Raw genomic sequence first — 18,503 nt, forward strand, 5'->3', positions numbered from 1 at the left:
GCAGATACCTGTACAGTACAGGTATCTGCACCCACTTCCGGGATAGCTCTCTGCGGAAAGGGGCGTAGATTACGCCCCTTTCCGCAAGTGCCCCGCTGCCTGCTGGGAAACACACAGATCCCAGAGGCAGCGGGGACCGTCCTTATTGCGCAGCGCAACTCGCGCATGCGCAGTAGGGAACCGGGAAATGAAGCCGAAAGGCTCCATTTCCTGATTCCCATACCCAAGATGGCGGCGGCAGGACCCGAGAGACGATCTAGAGATCGGCTTCAGGTGCCGACATCGCGGGCGCGCTGGACAGGTAAGTGTCCTTATTTTAAAAGTCAGCAGCTGCAGTATTTGTAGCTGCTGGCTTTAAAAAAAAAAAAAAAAAAAAAAAAAATGCGGAGTCCCGGCGGACTCCCGCTTTAAAGTGATGTATTTAAAATGCATTGTATAAACTTTAACCTAATAAGAGAGCAGTGCTTCTGCAGTCCTGAGCTAGCTACACAGCATCATATGTGTTTCATATTGATAGTTTAGATTATTACCCAGTGGTGTATTTAGGTTTTATGCTGCCCTAGGCCTGACTAAACTTGTGCATCCCCTAATTTAAACATGACCCACTCCTTCTTGTTTAAGACCCACCCTGTCATCTGTAAACCACACCCCTTCCTCTTTTGGCTCCACCTTTTCCCCTTAGAGCCCCACCTCTTCCTCTCTGTACATTAAAAGTGGGTACCAAGTGCAGCCTCACCAGTGCCCATTGGTGCAGCCTCACCAGTGCCCATTGGTGCAGCCTCACCAGTGCCCATTGGTGCAGCCTCACCAGTGCCCATCGGTGCAGCCTCACCAGTGCCCATCGGTGCAGCCTCACCAGTGCCCATCGGTGCAGCCTCACCAGTGCCCATCGGCGCAGCCTCACCAGTGCCCATCGGCGCAGCCTCACCAGTGCCCATCGGCGCAGCCTCACCAGTGCCCAATAAGGGTCTCCAATTGCATTCCTATCCTACCAAATTATGTGAGCAGACTGCCGTTTCTGTTTAACCACCCATTCACATCGGGCCGATTTGGCAATGCGATTTGACATGTACTACACCTATTCCCAAAAGTAGCACCTGCACTATTTTTGGCGACTTCATGGTGTGATTTGTATAGACATCTTTCCTGCACAGATGTCTGTCAAATCGCATTTCCAGTTTGAAATTGAGCAAGTTCAGCTAATCTCTCACGATTTGTAACCTGCATCAGTGTGAACCTGAGCTTAATGTAGTCTGCAGGATGGGTAATAAAATGCAGACTGATCTATGCTTAGAAATTACACTTTTCTTCATATGCCAGAAGGCAGCATTAGCCATACAGGTGGCTATGAAAGGTTAATCACATATAGACCACTTACACACTGCCAGCGGGCCGAGTTAGCGGTAAAGCACCGCTAGTTCTAGCAGTGCTTTTTTCGGCGGGATGCATTTAACCCCCGCTAGCTGCAGAAGAAAGAGTTAAATGCACCCGAAAAGCACCACTGCTGAAGCTCTTTGCAGGAACTTTGGCACTGGTACCCATTTCTTTCAATGGGCAGGGGTGGTGGAGGAGCACTGTATGCAGCGCTTCTAAACTTCCCCAAAGATGCTACTTGCAGGACTTTTTCTAATGTCCTTCAAGCGCACCGCTCCAGTGTGAAAGCACTCAGGCTTTCACACTGGGGCTGTAGGGGAGACATTTTTTCAGGCGCTATTTTTAGCCCTTTAACGCCTGAAAACGCCTCAGTGTGAAAGGTGTCTTACAAGCAGACACCAGGAGTTAAATGCCATTGATTCCAGAAGCACCAGCCTGCAGATATTGAGCTGTAAAGAGTTAACTATATATGTAAGCAGCAGTGTACATGTCTCCATGGATGAAGAGAAGAAAAACACAGTCTCCTGTAGCACCAAGGACACAGAGGGTTAATTATCAGACAGTCCGGCATATTTCAGATAACAGGGAGATAGGAGAAACAAAGTGAAAGCTGGAGGACAGATAAGCTGTGAGGTTTGTAAGGAGAGACAGGGAAAAGGATCGGTATAATAGTTACTCTCACCCCCTCCAGGATATCCAGAGTGTAGCTGGGTCTGCAAGCTGAAGCCGCAATCTGACCAATCCAGGTGCACCTTCTGGAATCACAACACAGGAGGCTGACCAGTTCTCTCTCCGCTCTCCTGTCTGTGTGGAGGGGAGGGGAGGGGGAGGGGGAAACTGTAAGCAGACGCTGTGCTCTATGAGAGATGGTGCAGCCAGCAGCTTCGGCATTGAGTGAATGGATGGACTGACTCAGGAGGAGCAAAGTGCTGGCCTGGACCTTGTCGGCCTAGGCCAAAATACAGCACTGTTATTACCAATAACGGTGTTTGAGGGTCTGTCTTACTGTGTATAAAATTTTTAATATTGTAAATCGGATCCATCAACTTAACTGAGCAGAGCTCTTTGTTCACTTTTTGTAAAGGAACTATGTTAGGTCAGTTTATTAAGTGAATATATGAAACCAAAAAATGGAAGTCTGCGTTTTTATAATTTTTTTCACTCGGCATGTCGTCAGCTAGGAGAAGGACAGCTTGGGTGCAAATCATCAGCAGCAATAATCAGGCAATTTCCATTATACTCATAATGCTGCGCATAAGAAGGGTTCCTTTTTTAGGGTGCAAATGGAGGGGGGGGGGGGTCAATTGAGTTTTTATTTAATACTTAATATGTAAGCTATATTAATCTTTAATATGCAAGCTATATTCATTTTAACTGTTTTGCTATGCTGCATGATAAAGTGGATCATGGTCATGTTTTAACTCATTAAAGCTCTGTTTGACCTCCTCAAGGCACAATATAGGATTCTAGTGGATGAATTAATGTGTGCTGTACCTGGCAGTTTAAGTGATTCATATATATAAGTAAACACACTACATGAATAATAAACACAAACATACAGAATATCCTGAAAATTGTGCAATTTTGAAGTGATCCTATTGTGTAATATATTATATCCTATTATATAGATATACTGTACTGATATTTTTTATATATATAAATAATATGGTATATATATATATATATATATATATATATATATATATATATATATATATATAGAGAGAGAGAGAATTCAATATTGAGATATATATATATATATAGTAAGAACAGAGGAATTTGGTAAATCTGGACAATTTGGATTAAATGTGATTTGAGGGAAAAAAAAAAAAAACATACAAGGATTATTTTTAAAAAAAGATTGTTGCTTATACATGATTAATATGATTACAGATTCACGTCATTTGCTTACTAAGTGAAAACGAAGCAACTCACTTGGCAAAGTGAAGATACGCTTAGTACATAAAACAGACAGTGCTGACTTTAAAGATTCAATATTGCGTAAAGCAAAAGTTCTGTTGGTGTTTATTTTATTTTATTTATTTTATATATATGTTCTTGCACATGATTGAGTATTCTTTGCTCAGTACATTTTTGCTTAGCTTCACCTTTTTCACTAAGTTAGGTGAACATTGTCTTTGCAATATGAGTTTGCTTTGCTCTTTTACACATTCTTCCTTCTAGTTATTATACTAGAGTGAATTCATCACATGAGATGTAGTGAAGTCCAATTATTCCTTTCTCTTGAAGGACTCTGCTTGCTTCAGGAGCTAAGGGTTATATCTGTGTTCTAACAGCAATAACAGTATATTTCAGTCACTGCTGTAATATTTTCATTTCTCTCCACTTTTACTGTGCTGTTTTGCTATTTTTTTTTATCCAGAAAAAAGTTTATTGAAGAACACACATAAACATACACCGAAGCCACAAATACATTCCAGTACATATACAGCCATCATAAGCAATAGTTTTATGCGGTCTGCAGCTCTACCTAGACTTTCCTTGGCTGCCTAATGCCTTGTGCCATGTTCTAGACTGAATTGCCAGTACCCATATAGTTGAGTCAGTGGCCCAAAAAAACACCCTGTTCAGGTACCGATGCCTAGCAATCTGCCCATGACCAGATCCACTGGGGCAAGTCCCGGTACATTCAGCCACGGCCCCCATAGTTTCTCGAATTTCTGGGCTCAACCCCTATGTTGGAAAATTGTTTCTTCTATCTGGAGCATATCTCCCATTGTATTAATCCATTCTTTGAGAGCAGGAGGATCCTCCGATTGTATTGCTAATTTTACCTATTTTTTTTTCACTAAATATGGAGACATTTTCCAGAAAAATGGGTGTTGGTCCATATGCATAAATGACCGTACTTTGATAAAGGTTCTCATTTAAACTTGAACATCCAGTATGAAAACTGTTGCACACACATGGTAATAGTATGTTTTTAAATAAACTGTGTGTACTTTAACCATATACAGTGCACCACAGAAGGTAATATTCACTACCAATACTGACTCAGTTTAGTGTATGCAATCTTTTGTCTTGTTTCCAGTTCACTTAAGTTTAAAACAAAATCAATGAAATAAGTTTTAAAGAAGATAAACTGACTTTTCAAGACCAGGAATAATGAAAACCACCAGAGCCAATAGATAACACATTTTTACAATAAAATAAATTTATATATTGCTATAACAGTGGGGACTCGTAGCCTTCCAAGTTAACTAATGTTAAGGATATATTCAGAAAGGGTTACAGAGTCTCCCACCAAATATACATTCTAAAATACACTTTATTAATAAGAATTAGTATTACCCACTGGAGGGTACACAAAATAATGTTTGCATTAGATTGCATTTTTGTTTTGTGTACCCTCCTGTAGGTTATACTAATCTTTATTAATGAAGTATATTTTGTGGGCAATATGGGTTTCCTCGCATTGAGCAAAATTGTACTACAAATATTAGTGTGGACACTGTATTAGTATGTACACACTGAATAAAACCTAAAGTTTAAAAAATCTATATAAATCGAGAAAGAAATGCCCCTCGGTAAATTGGGGCACAGAGCAGTAATGATGTGCAAAGCACATCAATAAATAAGATTTTAGTTAATTATATGCTTTTTTGCTCTTCGTTACCACTCTTTGTATATCTTTATTGCTAAATGCCCTTGATGGGTAATATTTACAGTGGGGACGGAAAGTATTCAGACCCTCTTACATTTTTCACTCTTTATTATATGGCAGCCATTTCAAAATCATTTAAGTTCATTTTTTTCCTTATTAATGTACACCCAGCACCCCATATTGACACAAAAACACAGAATTGTTGAAATTTTTGCAGATTTGTTAAAAATGAAAAACTGATATCACATGGTCCTAAGTATTCAGACCCTTTGCTCAGTATTTAGTAGAAGCACCCTTTTGATCTAATACAGCCATGAGTCTTTTTGGGAAAGATGCAACAAGTTTTTCACACCTGGATTTGGGGATCCTCTGCCATTCCTCCTTGCAGATCCTCTCCTGTTCTGTCAGGTTGGATGGTAAACATTTGTGGACAGCAATTTTTAGGTCTCTCCAGAGATGCTCAATTGGGTTTAAGTCAGGGCTTTGGCTAGGCCATTCAAGAACAGTCACGGAGTTGTTGTGAAGCCACTCCTTTTATTTTAGCTGTGTGCTTAGGTTCATTGTCTTGTTGGAAGGTAAATCTTTGGCCCAGTCTGAGGTCCTGAGCACTCTGGAGAAGGGTTTCCTCCAGGATATCCCTGTACTTGGCAGCATTCATCTTTCCCTCGATTGCAACCAGTGATCCTGTCCCTGCAGCTGAAAAACACCCCCACAGCACGATGCTGCCACCACCATGCTGCACTGTTGGGACTGTATTGGACAGGTGATGAGCAGTGCCTGGTTTTCTCCACACATACCACTTAGAATTAAGACTACACAGTTCTATCTTGGTCTCATCGGACCAGAGAATCTTATTTCTCACCATCTTGGAGTCTGTCAGGTGTTTTTTTTTGTTTTGTTTTTTAGCAAACTCCATGCAGCCTTTCATGTGTCTTGCACTGAGGAGAGGCTTCCATTGGGCCACTCTGCCAAAAAGCCCCGACTGGTGGAGGTCTGCAGTGATGGTTGACTTTCTACAACTTTCTCCCATCTCCCGACTGCATCTCTGGAGCTCAGCCACAGTGATCTTTGAGTTCTTCTTTACCTCTCTAACCAAAGCTCTTCGCCCCCGATAGCTCAGTTTGGCCGGACGGCCAGCTCTAGGAAGGGTTCTGGTCATCCCCAACATCTTCCATTTAAGGTTTATGGAGGCCACTGTGCTCTTAGGAACCTTAGGTGCAGCAGAATTTTTTTGTAACCTTGGCCAGATCTGTGCCTTGCCACATTTCTGTCTCTGAGCTCTTCAGTCAGTTCCTTTGACCTCATGATTCTCTTTGGCTTTGGCATGCACTGTGAATTGTAAGGTCTCATATAGACAGGTGTGTGGCTTTCTAATCAAGTACAATCAGTAAAATCAATCACAGCTGGACTCAAATGAAGGTGTAGAACCATCTCAAGGATGATCAGAAGAAATGGACAGCACCCGAGTTAAATGTATGAGTGTCACAGCAAAGGGTCTGAATACTTAGGACTATGTGATATTTCAGTATTTCTTTTTGAATAAATCTGAAAAAATTTCAACAATTCTGTGTTTTTCTGTCAATATGGGATCATTTTAGAAAATGGCTGCAATATAACAAAGAGTGAAAAATGTAAGGGGGTCTGAATACTTTCCATCCCCACTGTATGACAGTATGGCACCATAGGCAGGTATTCATAGCCGTTGTCCAGCAGTCCAAGGGATCTGGAGCTACTAGATCACATGACTGTAACAAATTAAAAAAAAGCTATGCAGGATAGGTACAACAGAGGGGAGGATGCAAAATTTTTAGGCATTATGGTTATAAGCCTTTACTAACATTTTAACCTAAAGTGGACCTCCACTTTTGTTTAGAAAAACACAATCCTTCTTGGGTGATCAATGTACGTTGCAGGGATTTTAACAAACATTGTTGAAGATTCATTCCTTTTTCTGCTTTAAGAAATGGCTGGTTGTTTCACCATTTCCTTTGCAATATGATTTCTAAATGGTAAGGTCTGAGTTTCTTTATAACAACTTGGTGCACTTGTTCTAACGAGGAAAGATGCAGTTACATAGTAGGCGGGATTGAAAAAGACACAAGCCCATCAAGTCTATGTGTGTGATTTTGTCAGTATTACATTGTATATCCCTGTATATTGTGATCAATCAGGTGCTTATCTAATAGTTTTTTTTAAATTATTGATGCTGCCCGCTGAAACCACTGCCTTACCACCCTTATGTCGCGTACACACGAGTGGAATGTCCAACAGAAAAAGTCAGACAGGAGCTTTTCAACGTATATTCCGATCGTGTGTATGCCACATCGGACCTTTTTATGCCGAAAATTCTGATGGACCTAGAAATAGAACATGTTCTGAATATTTCCAACGGAACCAATTCCTATTGGGAAAACCGCTCATCTGTATGCTGTTCTGACGGATCAAAAACGATGCATGCTCTGAAGCAAGTACGAGACGGAAGCTATTGGCTACTGGCTATTGAACTTCCTTTTTCTAGTCCCAACATACGTGTTGTATATCACCGCGTTTTTGAAGATCGGACTTTGGGGTGATTGTGTGTACGCAAGACAGTTTCAGTGAAATTTCCTTGGGAAAAACTCTGAAAACCGGTCGTGTGTACAGGGCATTATAGTAAAGAACCCTCTATGCAGTTTAAGGTTAAAGGTTTCTTCTCATTTTAGTGAATGGCCGTGTGTCTTACAATCCCTTTTTCAAAAAAGTTTTATCCCTATTGTGGGGTCACCAGTACGGCATTTGTACATTGAAACCATATCCCCTCCCAAGCGTCTCTTCTCCAGAGAGAATAAGTTCAGTGATCGTAACCTTTCCTCATAACTAATGTACTGCAGTCCCTTTATTCGTTTTGTTGCCCTTCTCTGGACTCTCTCCAGTTCCAGCACATCCTTCCTGAGGACCGATGTCCAGTACTGGATGGCATACTCCAGGTGTGGCTGGGCCAGTGTTTTGTAGAGTGGGAGAATTATTGTTTTATCTCTGGAGTTGATCCCCTTTTTAATGCATGCCAATATTCTGTTTGTTTTGCTTGCAGCAGCTAGGCATTGCATGCCATGGCTAAGCCTGTCATCTACTAGGACCCCCAGGTGCTTTTACATCCTAGATTCGCCCAGAGGTTATCCCCCCTGTGAATAGATTGCATTCATGTTTTTGCCACCCAAATGCATCATTTTACATTTTTCTACATTAAACCTCATTTGCCATGTAGTTGCCCATCCCATTAATTTGTTTAGATCTTCTTGCAAGGTTTCCACATCCTGTGGAGAAGTTATTGCCCTGCTTAGCTTAGTATCGTCCGCAAATACAGAGATTGCGCTTTTTATACCATTCTCTGGGTCATTTATGAATAAATTAAATAGGATTGGTCCCAGGACAGAACCCTGGGGGACCCCACTTTCCAACCCGGACCAATCCGAGTACTCCCCATTTATCACTACCCTCTGAACTCACCCCTGTAGCCAGTTTTAAATCCATGTACTCACCCTATGGTCCATGCCAGCAGACCTTACTTTGTACAGCAAACATTTATGGGGAACTGTATCAAATGCTTTTGCAAAATTCAGATACACCACATCTATAGGGCTTTATGTATATGGCAGCTCACGCCCTCATAGAAGGTTAATAGATAGGTTTGTCAAAAACGATTCTTCATGAATCCATGCTGATTACTGCTAATAATACCATTCTCATTACTAAAATCTTGTATATAATCCCTTATCCCCTCCAAGAGTTTGCATACTATTGATGTTAGGCTAACTGGTCTGTAATTCCCAGGCATTGGCCCTTTTTAAATATTGGTGCTACATTGCCTTTTCTCCAATTTGGTACCATTCCAGTCAATAGACTGTTCGTAAAAATTAGGAACAATAGTCTGGCAATTACTTGACGGAATTCCTTAACTACTTGTATATATACATTGGCTGGGTGGGAGCTCTCTCCTTATGACTGGACGTTCAGGAACGTCCTTCAGTAGGAGGTGGATCTCACATGAGCACGTGCCCGCGCTGCGGCACGATCCCGATGCGCTTGTGTCACCCGGATGCGGCGTATCTCGGATCGGCAGGAGGGTTCTGTGATTGGCCCTCCTGATCACATGACAGCCATGTCCAATCACAGCCATCATGTGATATAAACAAACAGCCGGTTGCTAGGCAATCAGCTCTCCTCACACGGAAGTCGTCGCTGAGTAGAGCAGATCACTGCAGCCGGCTGGTGATCAGTGAGTATGAGCTGTTTTTTACAGCTTTTTACTCACTGATCACCAGTCTAGTGTAAAACACAGTGTAAACACACATGTCCCCAAATAATAAAAACGTATGTCCCCCACATATGTCCCATTAAAATCGCATGTCCCAATGATTATCTGCACACATATGTCCGTGATCACCTGCACACATCTGTACATGATCATTTGCGTACATCTGTCCATGATCACACAAACCAATTTTTATACACTTAATGGATTTTTTTTTACCAAAAACATGTAGCAGAATACATTTTCGCTTAAATATATGACAAAATTCGATTTTATTGGATTTATTTTAAAATGGAACGGAGAAAATATTTTTTTTCCCCAAATTTACGCAATTTTTTCGCTTATATCGCAAGTAATAAAAAACTGAGGCGTGAATTATTACCACCAAAATAAAGCTCTATTTGTACAAACAAAATGAGAAAAATTTCATTTTAGTACAGCGTAGCATGACAGCGCAATTTTCATTGAAAGTGTGAGAGCGCTGAAAGCTGAAAATTGGGCTGGGAAGGAAGGGGCGAAAGTGCCCTGTATTGTAGTGGTTAAGGATCCTCTGGTGCAAGCCATCTGGTCCTGGTGACTTATTAATGTTAACTTTTTCAAGTCTATTTCTAATTCTGTCCTCTGTTAGCCATGAAGGTGCTTCCTGTGACCCCCCAATTCCCTCGTGAAGACCGAGGAGAAGAATAAATTCAATACCTTTACCATCTCTCCATCCTTAGTAAACAGTTGTAGCACCCTCTAGTTAGGTAGGTGCTAGATTGAGGATTTTTCTGATAGAGTAGAAAAGCTGGTGGGTTAGGCCTGTTTGTCTTCTGGGCTGGGAGTAGCTCAGGCAACAGACGAAAAACAAGCTCTGGACTGCCGCACTCTTCAGAAGATCACGTTCTTTTATTGGAAAATCACATCACAGCTCAACAAATGCAGCGAACAAGGAAAAATTGCTGACGTTTCACACTAGCTGTAGTGCTTATTCATAGCCAGGGAGTAGCTCAGGACAGGGCTGGGTGACTCACTGTCACCTCCCTCTTCTTTCTGGAAGGTGCTAAAAAGAGAGGAGAGGCGAGGTGGAGCTGCCTGGTGTATTTTAAGGAGCCTTGACCAATTCTCAACTTGGATTGTCAGGGGGCAGGTCTCCTAAAATACCTAGGGTCAGCCCAGCTGGGGAAGAGTTGTCTGGTGGAAGAGTTGGAGTGAGAGAGTGTGGAGACTGTTGACCCTTGGGCCGGGGCTCGGGTGTATCCAGGAGGGGAGACCAGATCCTGGCGGAGTGGCACGTGAGAGGGCAAGGGGAGGACAGTGGGAGAGAACATGGCTAAGAGACTTCAGGCAGGACAACTGATCGCAGCCAGGAGGGCTGGTGAGTGAAGTACAGTCGGGAGGACTAGGGAGGCATGCCTGAGCGAAATTAGAGTTTTCAGTTTGGGTGCAGAACCAAAAGAGAGGACTGTGGGAAGGGCAGTGTAAAGAGATCATTGCAGCTGGGCTGGCTGACAGGGTCTGAAGAGAGCTATCTGGGATTGGTAGCTGAAAAGAGGACATTAGCACTGGAACTATTTCTACACCACAGGGGCCCTCCAAGTTCAATCCCCTCAAATAAAAAAAAAACAAAGCTTATGGACTGTTCTGTGTCTGAGTGCCTGAGAGATGCAGCAACCTTTACACAGTATGTTCAGGTAACTTGGGTATATCCACAAAAATGAAATCCCTACTATAAGGGATGCCTACAATTTTGCTTAGTTCAGATGTCTGAAGAAAACGGTGATCCATTCACAGAACTGGGGGGGGGGGCGGAAGGGCTGACATGTCTCCCCTGTCTTTCTTTTGAGTTTGCATACATTGGCTAGGTGATTGGCCTTAGCTGTGATGATGTCACTCCCACCCATGTGCACAGGACCCTTGGTTCCGGCAAGGTATGCCGGATCTTCAGAGTCCATGCACATTTAGGAGATTTATTTATTTTACCTACAGGTAAGCCTTACTATAGGCTTACCTGTGGGTAAAAATGACCAAGCGGGGTTTACAACTGTGTTAAAGCTAAAACGTAACTTTAAGCCTTGGGTAAAATGTTAAATATCACCACATCAAGTAGTATACAATAATTGCAATACAAATATTATGGTATTAAAATGTTGTATAACAAAATAAGATATATTTTAAAAAGACTTGCATTAAACCACAATGAAATTACTTATCTAGTGACACTTTTGTGGCAGAAATCAGATATTTATTTAGTAATTTGGGCTTTTATACAGCTTCTGGAAATGAAAAGTTTGGGCCTGGGATTTTTCTGGAAATCTAGCAGATTTCTGATCGTTAACCACTTAAGGACTGCCTCACGCCGATGTACGTCGGCAGAATGGCATGGCTGGGCACAAGCACGTACCTGTACATTACTTTTTAAGTGCCCAGCCGTGGGCCTGCGGCACGCTCCCGACCCGGTCCTGTGCTCCATGACCGTGGCCGCGGGACCAGTGGACCTGATCGCTGCTGGTGTCCCGCGATCGGGTCACAGAGCTGAAGAACTTGAGTGCTTCCCTGTGTGGCTCTCACCGATCGTCTCTTCCCTTATAGGGAAGGACGATCAGTGACGTCACATGCCAGGCCACGCCCCCTACAATAAAAAAAACACATAACGGCATACATAACACCTACACTGCCCCCTAGTGGTTAACTCCTTCACTGCCAGTGTCATTTACACAGGAATAAGTGCATTTAAATAGCACTGATTGCTGTATTAATGACAATGGTTCCAAAAATGTCCACTGTGTCCGCCATAATGTCGCAGTCACAGTTGTTGATCACCGCCATTACTAGTAAAAAAAATAATTTAATAAAAATGCTATAAAACTATCCCCTATTTTGTAAACGCTATAACTTTTGCGCAAACCAATCAATAATCGCTAATTGCGATTTTTTTTTTACCAAAAATATGTAGAAGAATACGTATCGGCCTAAACTGAGGAAAAAAAATGTTTTTTATATATATTTTTTTTTTTACCAAAAATATGTAGAATAATACGTATCTAATACCTAAACTAAGGAAAAAATGTTTTGATATATTTTTGGGGGATATTTATTATAGCAAAAAGTAAAAAATATAGAATTTTTTACAAAATGGTCACTCTATTTTTGTTTATAGCGCAAAAAAAATAAAAACCACAGAGGTGATCCAATACCACCAAAAGAAATCTCTATTTGTGGGAGAAAAAGGACGCCAATTTGTTTTGGGAACCACGTCGCACGACCGTGCAATTGTCAGTTAAAGCGACGCAGTGCCGAATCGCAAAAAGGGGCTTGGTCCTTTGGCTGCAAATTGGTCCGGGGCTTAAGTGGTTAAGCTACAGACGTAAACATTGCCTAAATCACATGCTAATAATCAAGATGTAGAATAATATTGTTTATAGATCAGTGCTTCTCAACTACCCTAACCAGGGCATGTTTGTATAGCTTTCTTATTATGTATGCCTTTTTTAGATGAGCCTAAAACTCACTTTTTCCTTCCTTTATGTATATAAGTGCCCCTTTTTTAGAGTGATTATTCTAACAACATTCCTGAGGGTAAAGGCAGTGGGTTGCTGATGCTTGTCAGCTGTTGTTTTCTGCACCAGTGGATAGTAGTATTAGGGGTGTGAGTGTTTGCCACTCTGCAGGAGGGAGGATAATATTTGCTGGTGGTGGCAAGTCTAAGGGAATTGTACAGAAAATTTGGGGACATATGTGAAAGTATGGTATGTATGGTAAAATATGACTGCTTATGTCTATATTTGTATGGCAAAATATGCAAGTGTGTATGATTGTTTGGTGTTGTAAGCATACTCACAGATGTGCCTACACAAGTACACACTATGAACAATTTTCTTTTTCAGTTACCTCTTTCATTGGAAGCATGCAGGCAAGTGCAGGCTCCACAAATTAGACCAATTTTAAAGTTTCTTTTTCTAAATTAATCCAAGCAAACAAAACATTACAATTTAACTTTCTGTTCTTGCATCCCAATTGATTCCATTTGTGAGAAGGATTTCTGCTGGGTGCAATGGGGAAATCACAATGAGTAAAATGTAGACAGACCTTGATAAAGACCAGACGGAATGGCTGTGGTATCCTGCTAGACTTCAGCACATATTGGAGCAATAAAAATAAAACAGATCAAAACCTTGCTCTTATTTCATAGGGAACTTTTTTTTTTTAACCCTCTTTAACTTTAACGCCAGAGGGGACTCTAAAAATTGTATGGCAGCCCCCAGTGGAATAGAAAGATTACATTCAATTTATGTCCCTTTTGTATTTAACAGGACAGGAAGTACATGGTAAGTGTGGAAGCTCTTGTTTTAAAATAACATATGGAAAAAAAAAAATCATATATTCATCTCTGTCTCTGTACTTTTTTTCTTGATGACACTAAGCTGGTAGAAGCTGATAATTAACATATTCCAAGTTAAAGAAGAAAACCAATGGACATAAAATCCTTTTAAACATAATTACCCTCCATACATCAGTTCTCCCAGACTTGCTGAGGTCAAGCCCTTAGTTCTCTTAGTTCAGGTAGTAAAATGCAAGGTCATGGGGACTCTAATATTGCTTTATATGTCTCCTTGTGATGACTAGCTACAAGAGACCTTTATAAATAGTACCTGATGTGTAGTGCTTTTTCATAGCTGTAGTTTGCTATGTAATTGTGTAAGCAATTCACAACCCCTTGACATTTTAAAATCACATAAACATTAGTATAGTTGTATTAATTAAATTAAGTAAATACTTCTCCCAATGTATTTCAAACTATTATTTAGCTTTTAAAAAGAGTGCATCTATAATTTGTAATGCTAATGATATTGTTAGATATGTAAATTAAAAATGTATTAGTTAAAACAAAAATTTAAAGTGTGACTTTATTTTTTATTTTTTTTATATTACCATTTTTTTTTAATAAACAGCCTTTAAAATCGAATCTGTTAATGAGAGCGTTATAGTCTTTTTAGAAAGTTTATATTTTCCATTAAAGTATAATCTCTAGATATTTGACTTTGGCAGATATCTCCTGTTTACTTCCAGTAACATCTAGCCTGGTGCCCTTTTGTAATAAACGCTGAAACCTAGATTTTTCTAAATGACGGAAGCACATTAACTTTTATATTTGTTTCACCCAAGATTAAGATATTTTTCAAATTGTAATTGGAAAAAGCTGTGAATCTTGGGTGCAAGAAATTGTGCTGCCACCAGCATTTATCCCAAGGAATGATTACATTTTCAATGACTTACTAGCAGTCACAAAACATGAAAAAAAATGACTGTTTACTCCAGGCATGAAGATGTAAAATGGTATTAATGATAAACCATAAACAATGTCAGTTGCAATTCTGGTACTATACTTTCCTTCCTTTACATTTTAGAGGAGATGAGCCTTATCTCTTCCATGAAATAAAATAATTCGCTTTTTTCTTGCATCCATGCTTTGCAGATTAAAGTTGTTGCATGGTTTGTGTATATTTTTTAAGCTTTAAAGCTATGTTATACAATTGTATGACTGTACAAACACCCAAACTTATTTTTTGTATGCTTTAAGACAAATAATTGACCTAATGCAGATGGTTGATTGCTCCCCTAAGAGCTTTATTTATTTAGGCAAAGTACAGTTACCCATGTCTGACCTGGCTACAATGAAATCCGGTTGCTATGGGATAACTACAATTAATATATTTTTAATTTTCCATTTTTTTTCGTATAGTGCTTTATGGAAGTGACCTGTAATTCCTTCAGTTTCCCTGTATTTCTTTTCCGTGCATTGTGTAAGAAAACATCATTCTTACATTGTGTTTCCATATGTTAGTTAAAGTTATTTTTTAAAGTAAACTTGTCAAGTTTTATATCATATAATAAAAGTTAAAGAGAAAATGCCAGTTTGAGAGGTTTCAGAAATTGCGGCTCTCCTGGCTAACCCTGGTGATGTCATCTTCCACTCTGTGAACACTAATAAATCACACTTGATGGGGCCGTAAACTGACAGCTACAATCATACATTTTCTGAATATTTCCATGTTATAAGCATATGTAAATATTATGGATTGTAGTTAAACATTTATGAACAGCCACCTGCAGCCCATATCAGAAAGATGTCTCCCCGAAACACATTATAAGGAATTGGTTCATGTGGAAAAAAAAGTTTTATGTCCTGTATGCATAACATAACATTTTTAGAGAATATCAGAACATCAGATATTGAAAAGGAATGTGACACAGCAGAGAGCAATATATCCCAACACAGGTGGTTCACTATTCAAAAATTCCATTGACGAAAATCGTGATTTTGTTGCCTTATTTTGCTTAACATACAGTAGAGCAATCAAATTAATAGCTTTTTTCATAATTCATAAAACGTATACTTTTTTTTTTTTTTGTCTATCGTGTCCTTTTAAATATTTTTGTAGATTTCTTGCCAGTGATTTTCCTTTTTTTCCCTTTCTTTAAACCATTTTATTTATATATATATATATATATATATATATATATATATATATATATATATATATAAAATTTTATATATAATTTTTTTTTTTCTACCATGCTTATGGTTTAATTATATTTGAATATATATATAGTATGTATTTCATTGTAATATTTTACACATAAATTGTCTAGATGAGGAAAATGACAACTATTGCTATATTAAAGGTAAACAAATATAATTTTGCACCAGTTTATTAGCCAGCATTTACTTACCCGGCAGGCTTGAACATATATATAAGTATTTGGATAGTAAATCATTAGCCCTTTTGGTTGTGTCAAGACTTGTATTTGTTAACCATTTCAAGACTAAGCCTATTTCTGACACTTATTTTTTGCTAGAAAATTACTTGGAACCCCCAAACATATATATTTTTTAGCAGACGCTCTGGAGATTAAAATGGCGGTCATTGCAATATTTTATGTCACAGTATTTGCACTGCGCTCATTCAAATTTTTTCACTGAATTAAAAAATAATGAAACAGTAAAGTTAGCCCAATTTATATTATAGATATATTATAAACATATACCTGTTACACTTTAAAATTGCATATGCTCCTGGAATGGCGACAAACTGCGGTACCTTAAAATATCCATAGGCAACGCTTTAAAAAAATGTAACCCTTACCCGAAAAATGTCATTCATTTTTTTTCCCATACTTTTTTTCCCCTGACTTTAACGCTTCCTGTCCATAAGTGACAATTGTACTCATCTCCATTATCACTCTAGGAAAGGGCATGACTTAGAACTTCATAACACCTCCCTCTTTTAACCACTTCCTACCCAAGGTACGTCATATGACAGGCATCATTCAGCTATCGTCTTTTTCAGCCAGTGATTCCATGCACCATAAGAATGATCATAGCGGTGGTTCCACCACTTGATCATTCTTACGGACGGCGAGAGGGGACGCCCCCCCCCCCCCCCGCCACCCTCCGGTGCTTCTACCAACTCATCGCTTCCATCGGTGAGTCATAGAATGGGTCCGCCGGCCTCTGGTGTTTACTATAGAGATTTCCAGCAGACAAGATGGTCGCCAGAGTCTCTGATTGTTCGGAGGCGGTGCGCGATGTTATGATGTCACACCCGGCCTCTGCATTTAAACAAATGGCGCCGCCTCTGCTGGGAACTCGCGACCGTTTTATTTTTTTTTATTATTTCAGGCTTCCCAGCCTAGAGGAAGGATGTGGGGTCTTATTGACCCCATATCTTACTGTAAAGAGGACCAATTCCATACCATACCAGATACCATATTCCTATTATAAGGGATGTTTACATTCCTTGTAATAGGAATAAAAGTGATCAATTTTTTTTTAAAGTATCAAACTAAAAAACCAAAAGTAAAATTAACAAAAAAATGTAAAGCCCCCCGTCCCCGTGTGCTCACATGCAGGAGCGAATGCATACGTAAGTCCCTCCCACATATAAAAATGGTGTTCAAACTACACGTGAGGTATCGCTGTGAACGTTAGTGAGAGCAATAATTCTAGCTTTAGATCTCCTTTGTAACTCAAAACAAGTAACCAGTAAAACATTTTAAAGAGTTGCCTATGGGGGTTTATAAGTACTGAAGTTTGGCGCCATTCCACGAGCGTGCGCAATTTTTAAGAATGACATGTTGGGTATTTATTTACTTGGCGTAACTTCATCTTTCACATTATGCAAAAAAAAAGGGGCTAACTTTAGTGGGTTTTTTTTTTTTTAAGCATGAAACTTTTTTTTTTCAAAAAAGTGTTCGAAAAATTGCTGCGCAAATACCGTGTGAGATAAAAAGTTGCAATGACCGCCATTGTATTCTCTAGGGTCTTTGATAAAAAAAAGCATATATAATATAATATTTGGGGGTTCTATGTAATTTTCTACCAAAAAAAAGAATTTTACATGTAGGAGCGAAATGTCAGAATTTACCCGAATGGCAAGTGGTTAATTATATGAGGGGAAGTGTTTTGTAGTCCATGCAGAAACAATGCTAATTCATAAGTTCCTATGCTCCCTGCATCTGGAATTTTATCAACTCATAATATATAATCACTTTAAAATAAAAAGACATTTGGTTTGTTTTGTTTTTTTGTTTTTATCAAGGGTTTGTGTACATAACAAATCTTGCAAAGATAACAGTATCTATGGTGCTTTTCTACTTTGGTGGCTTCTCTTGTCTGCATTTTTGAGAAAAAGTGTATGGGCTGATTATTTACATGCAATAAATATGAGCAATATCTCTCTGAGTTAATAAAAACACACGCTAGGTCCCTAATTCATCCTAGTTCTATTTGTTCTAACCTACACTATATCTGTGACTTTGAGAATGTACCTTAGAAAGTTATGTCTATTAAAAACCCCCAAAAATACAAATATGTTGTTGTTTAAATGGTCCTAAAGATCAAATGCTCAACAAATATCTCCATGTCTGTTTTCTTCTTAGGACTCGTATGTATGAAGTCCAGTACCTCAGTGGTAGAGCTGGTCATGCTGCTTTGCTCTCAGGTAAGTGCTTTTTAATTCTGTACATGCAAATGTTGGACCTTTCGATGGCAGCAAAACAAAGTATTTGTGCGAGCACTTTATTGGCTGCTAAAATACAGGATATTTTATTATTATTAATAAAATATATATATATTTTATCCACAACTGGAATTTTACTGTACAACATTTGCAGAGGTCCAATAAATGGCCAAACCAAATTATATTATCAGTAACAACGATTTTCTAACAC

At 39.3% G+C, this 18,503-nt stretch overlaps 1 protein-coding gene and 1 long non-coding RNA gene across 10 annotated transcripts in view; one reads left to right on the top strand and one right to left on the bottom strand.

Annotated features, from left to right (window-relative positions):
- The window catches only part of NBEA (neurobeachin), a 901,556-nt gene that overhangs the window by 507,417 nt on the left and 375,636 nt on the right, over positions 1-18,503 (top strand). For all 9 annotated transcript variants that reach the window (XM_077484128.1, XM_077484132.1, XM_077484134.1 and 6 more), the window contains one exon: positions 18,213-18,274. In XM_077484128.1, coding sequence (XP_077340254.1) covers positions 18,213-18,274 — 62 coding nt within the window. The remainder of the gene's footprint in view (positions 1-18,212; positions 18,275-18,503) is intronic.
- The window catches only part of LOC143983955 (uncharacterized), a 102,366-nt gene that overhangs the window by 79,385 nt on the left and 4,478 nt on the right, over positions 1-18,503 (bottom strand). The window lies entirely within an intron of this gene.

This window comes from Lithobates pipiens, unplaced genomic scaffold (genome assembly GCF_037356315.1).
Source record: "Lithobates pipiens isolate NorthernLeopardFrog02 unplaced genomic scaffold, aLitPip1_a1.2 Scaffold_16, whole genome shotgun sequence".
Classification (NCBI taxonomy): domain Eukaryota; kingdom Metazoa; phylum Chordata; class Amphibia; order Anura; family Ranidae; genus Lithobates; species Lithobates pipiens.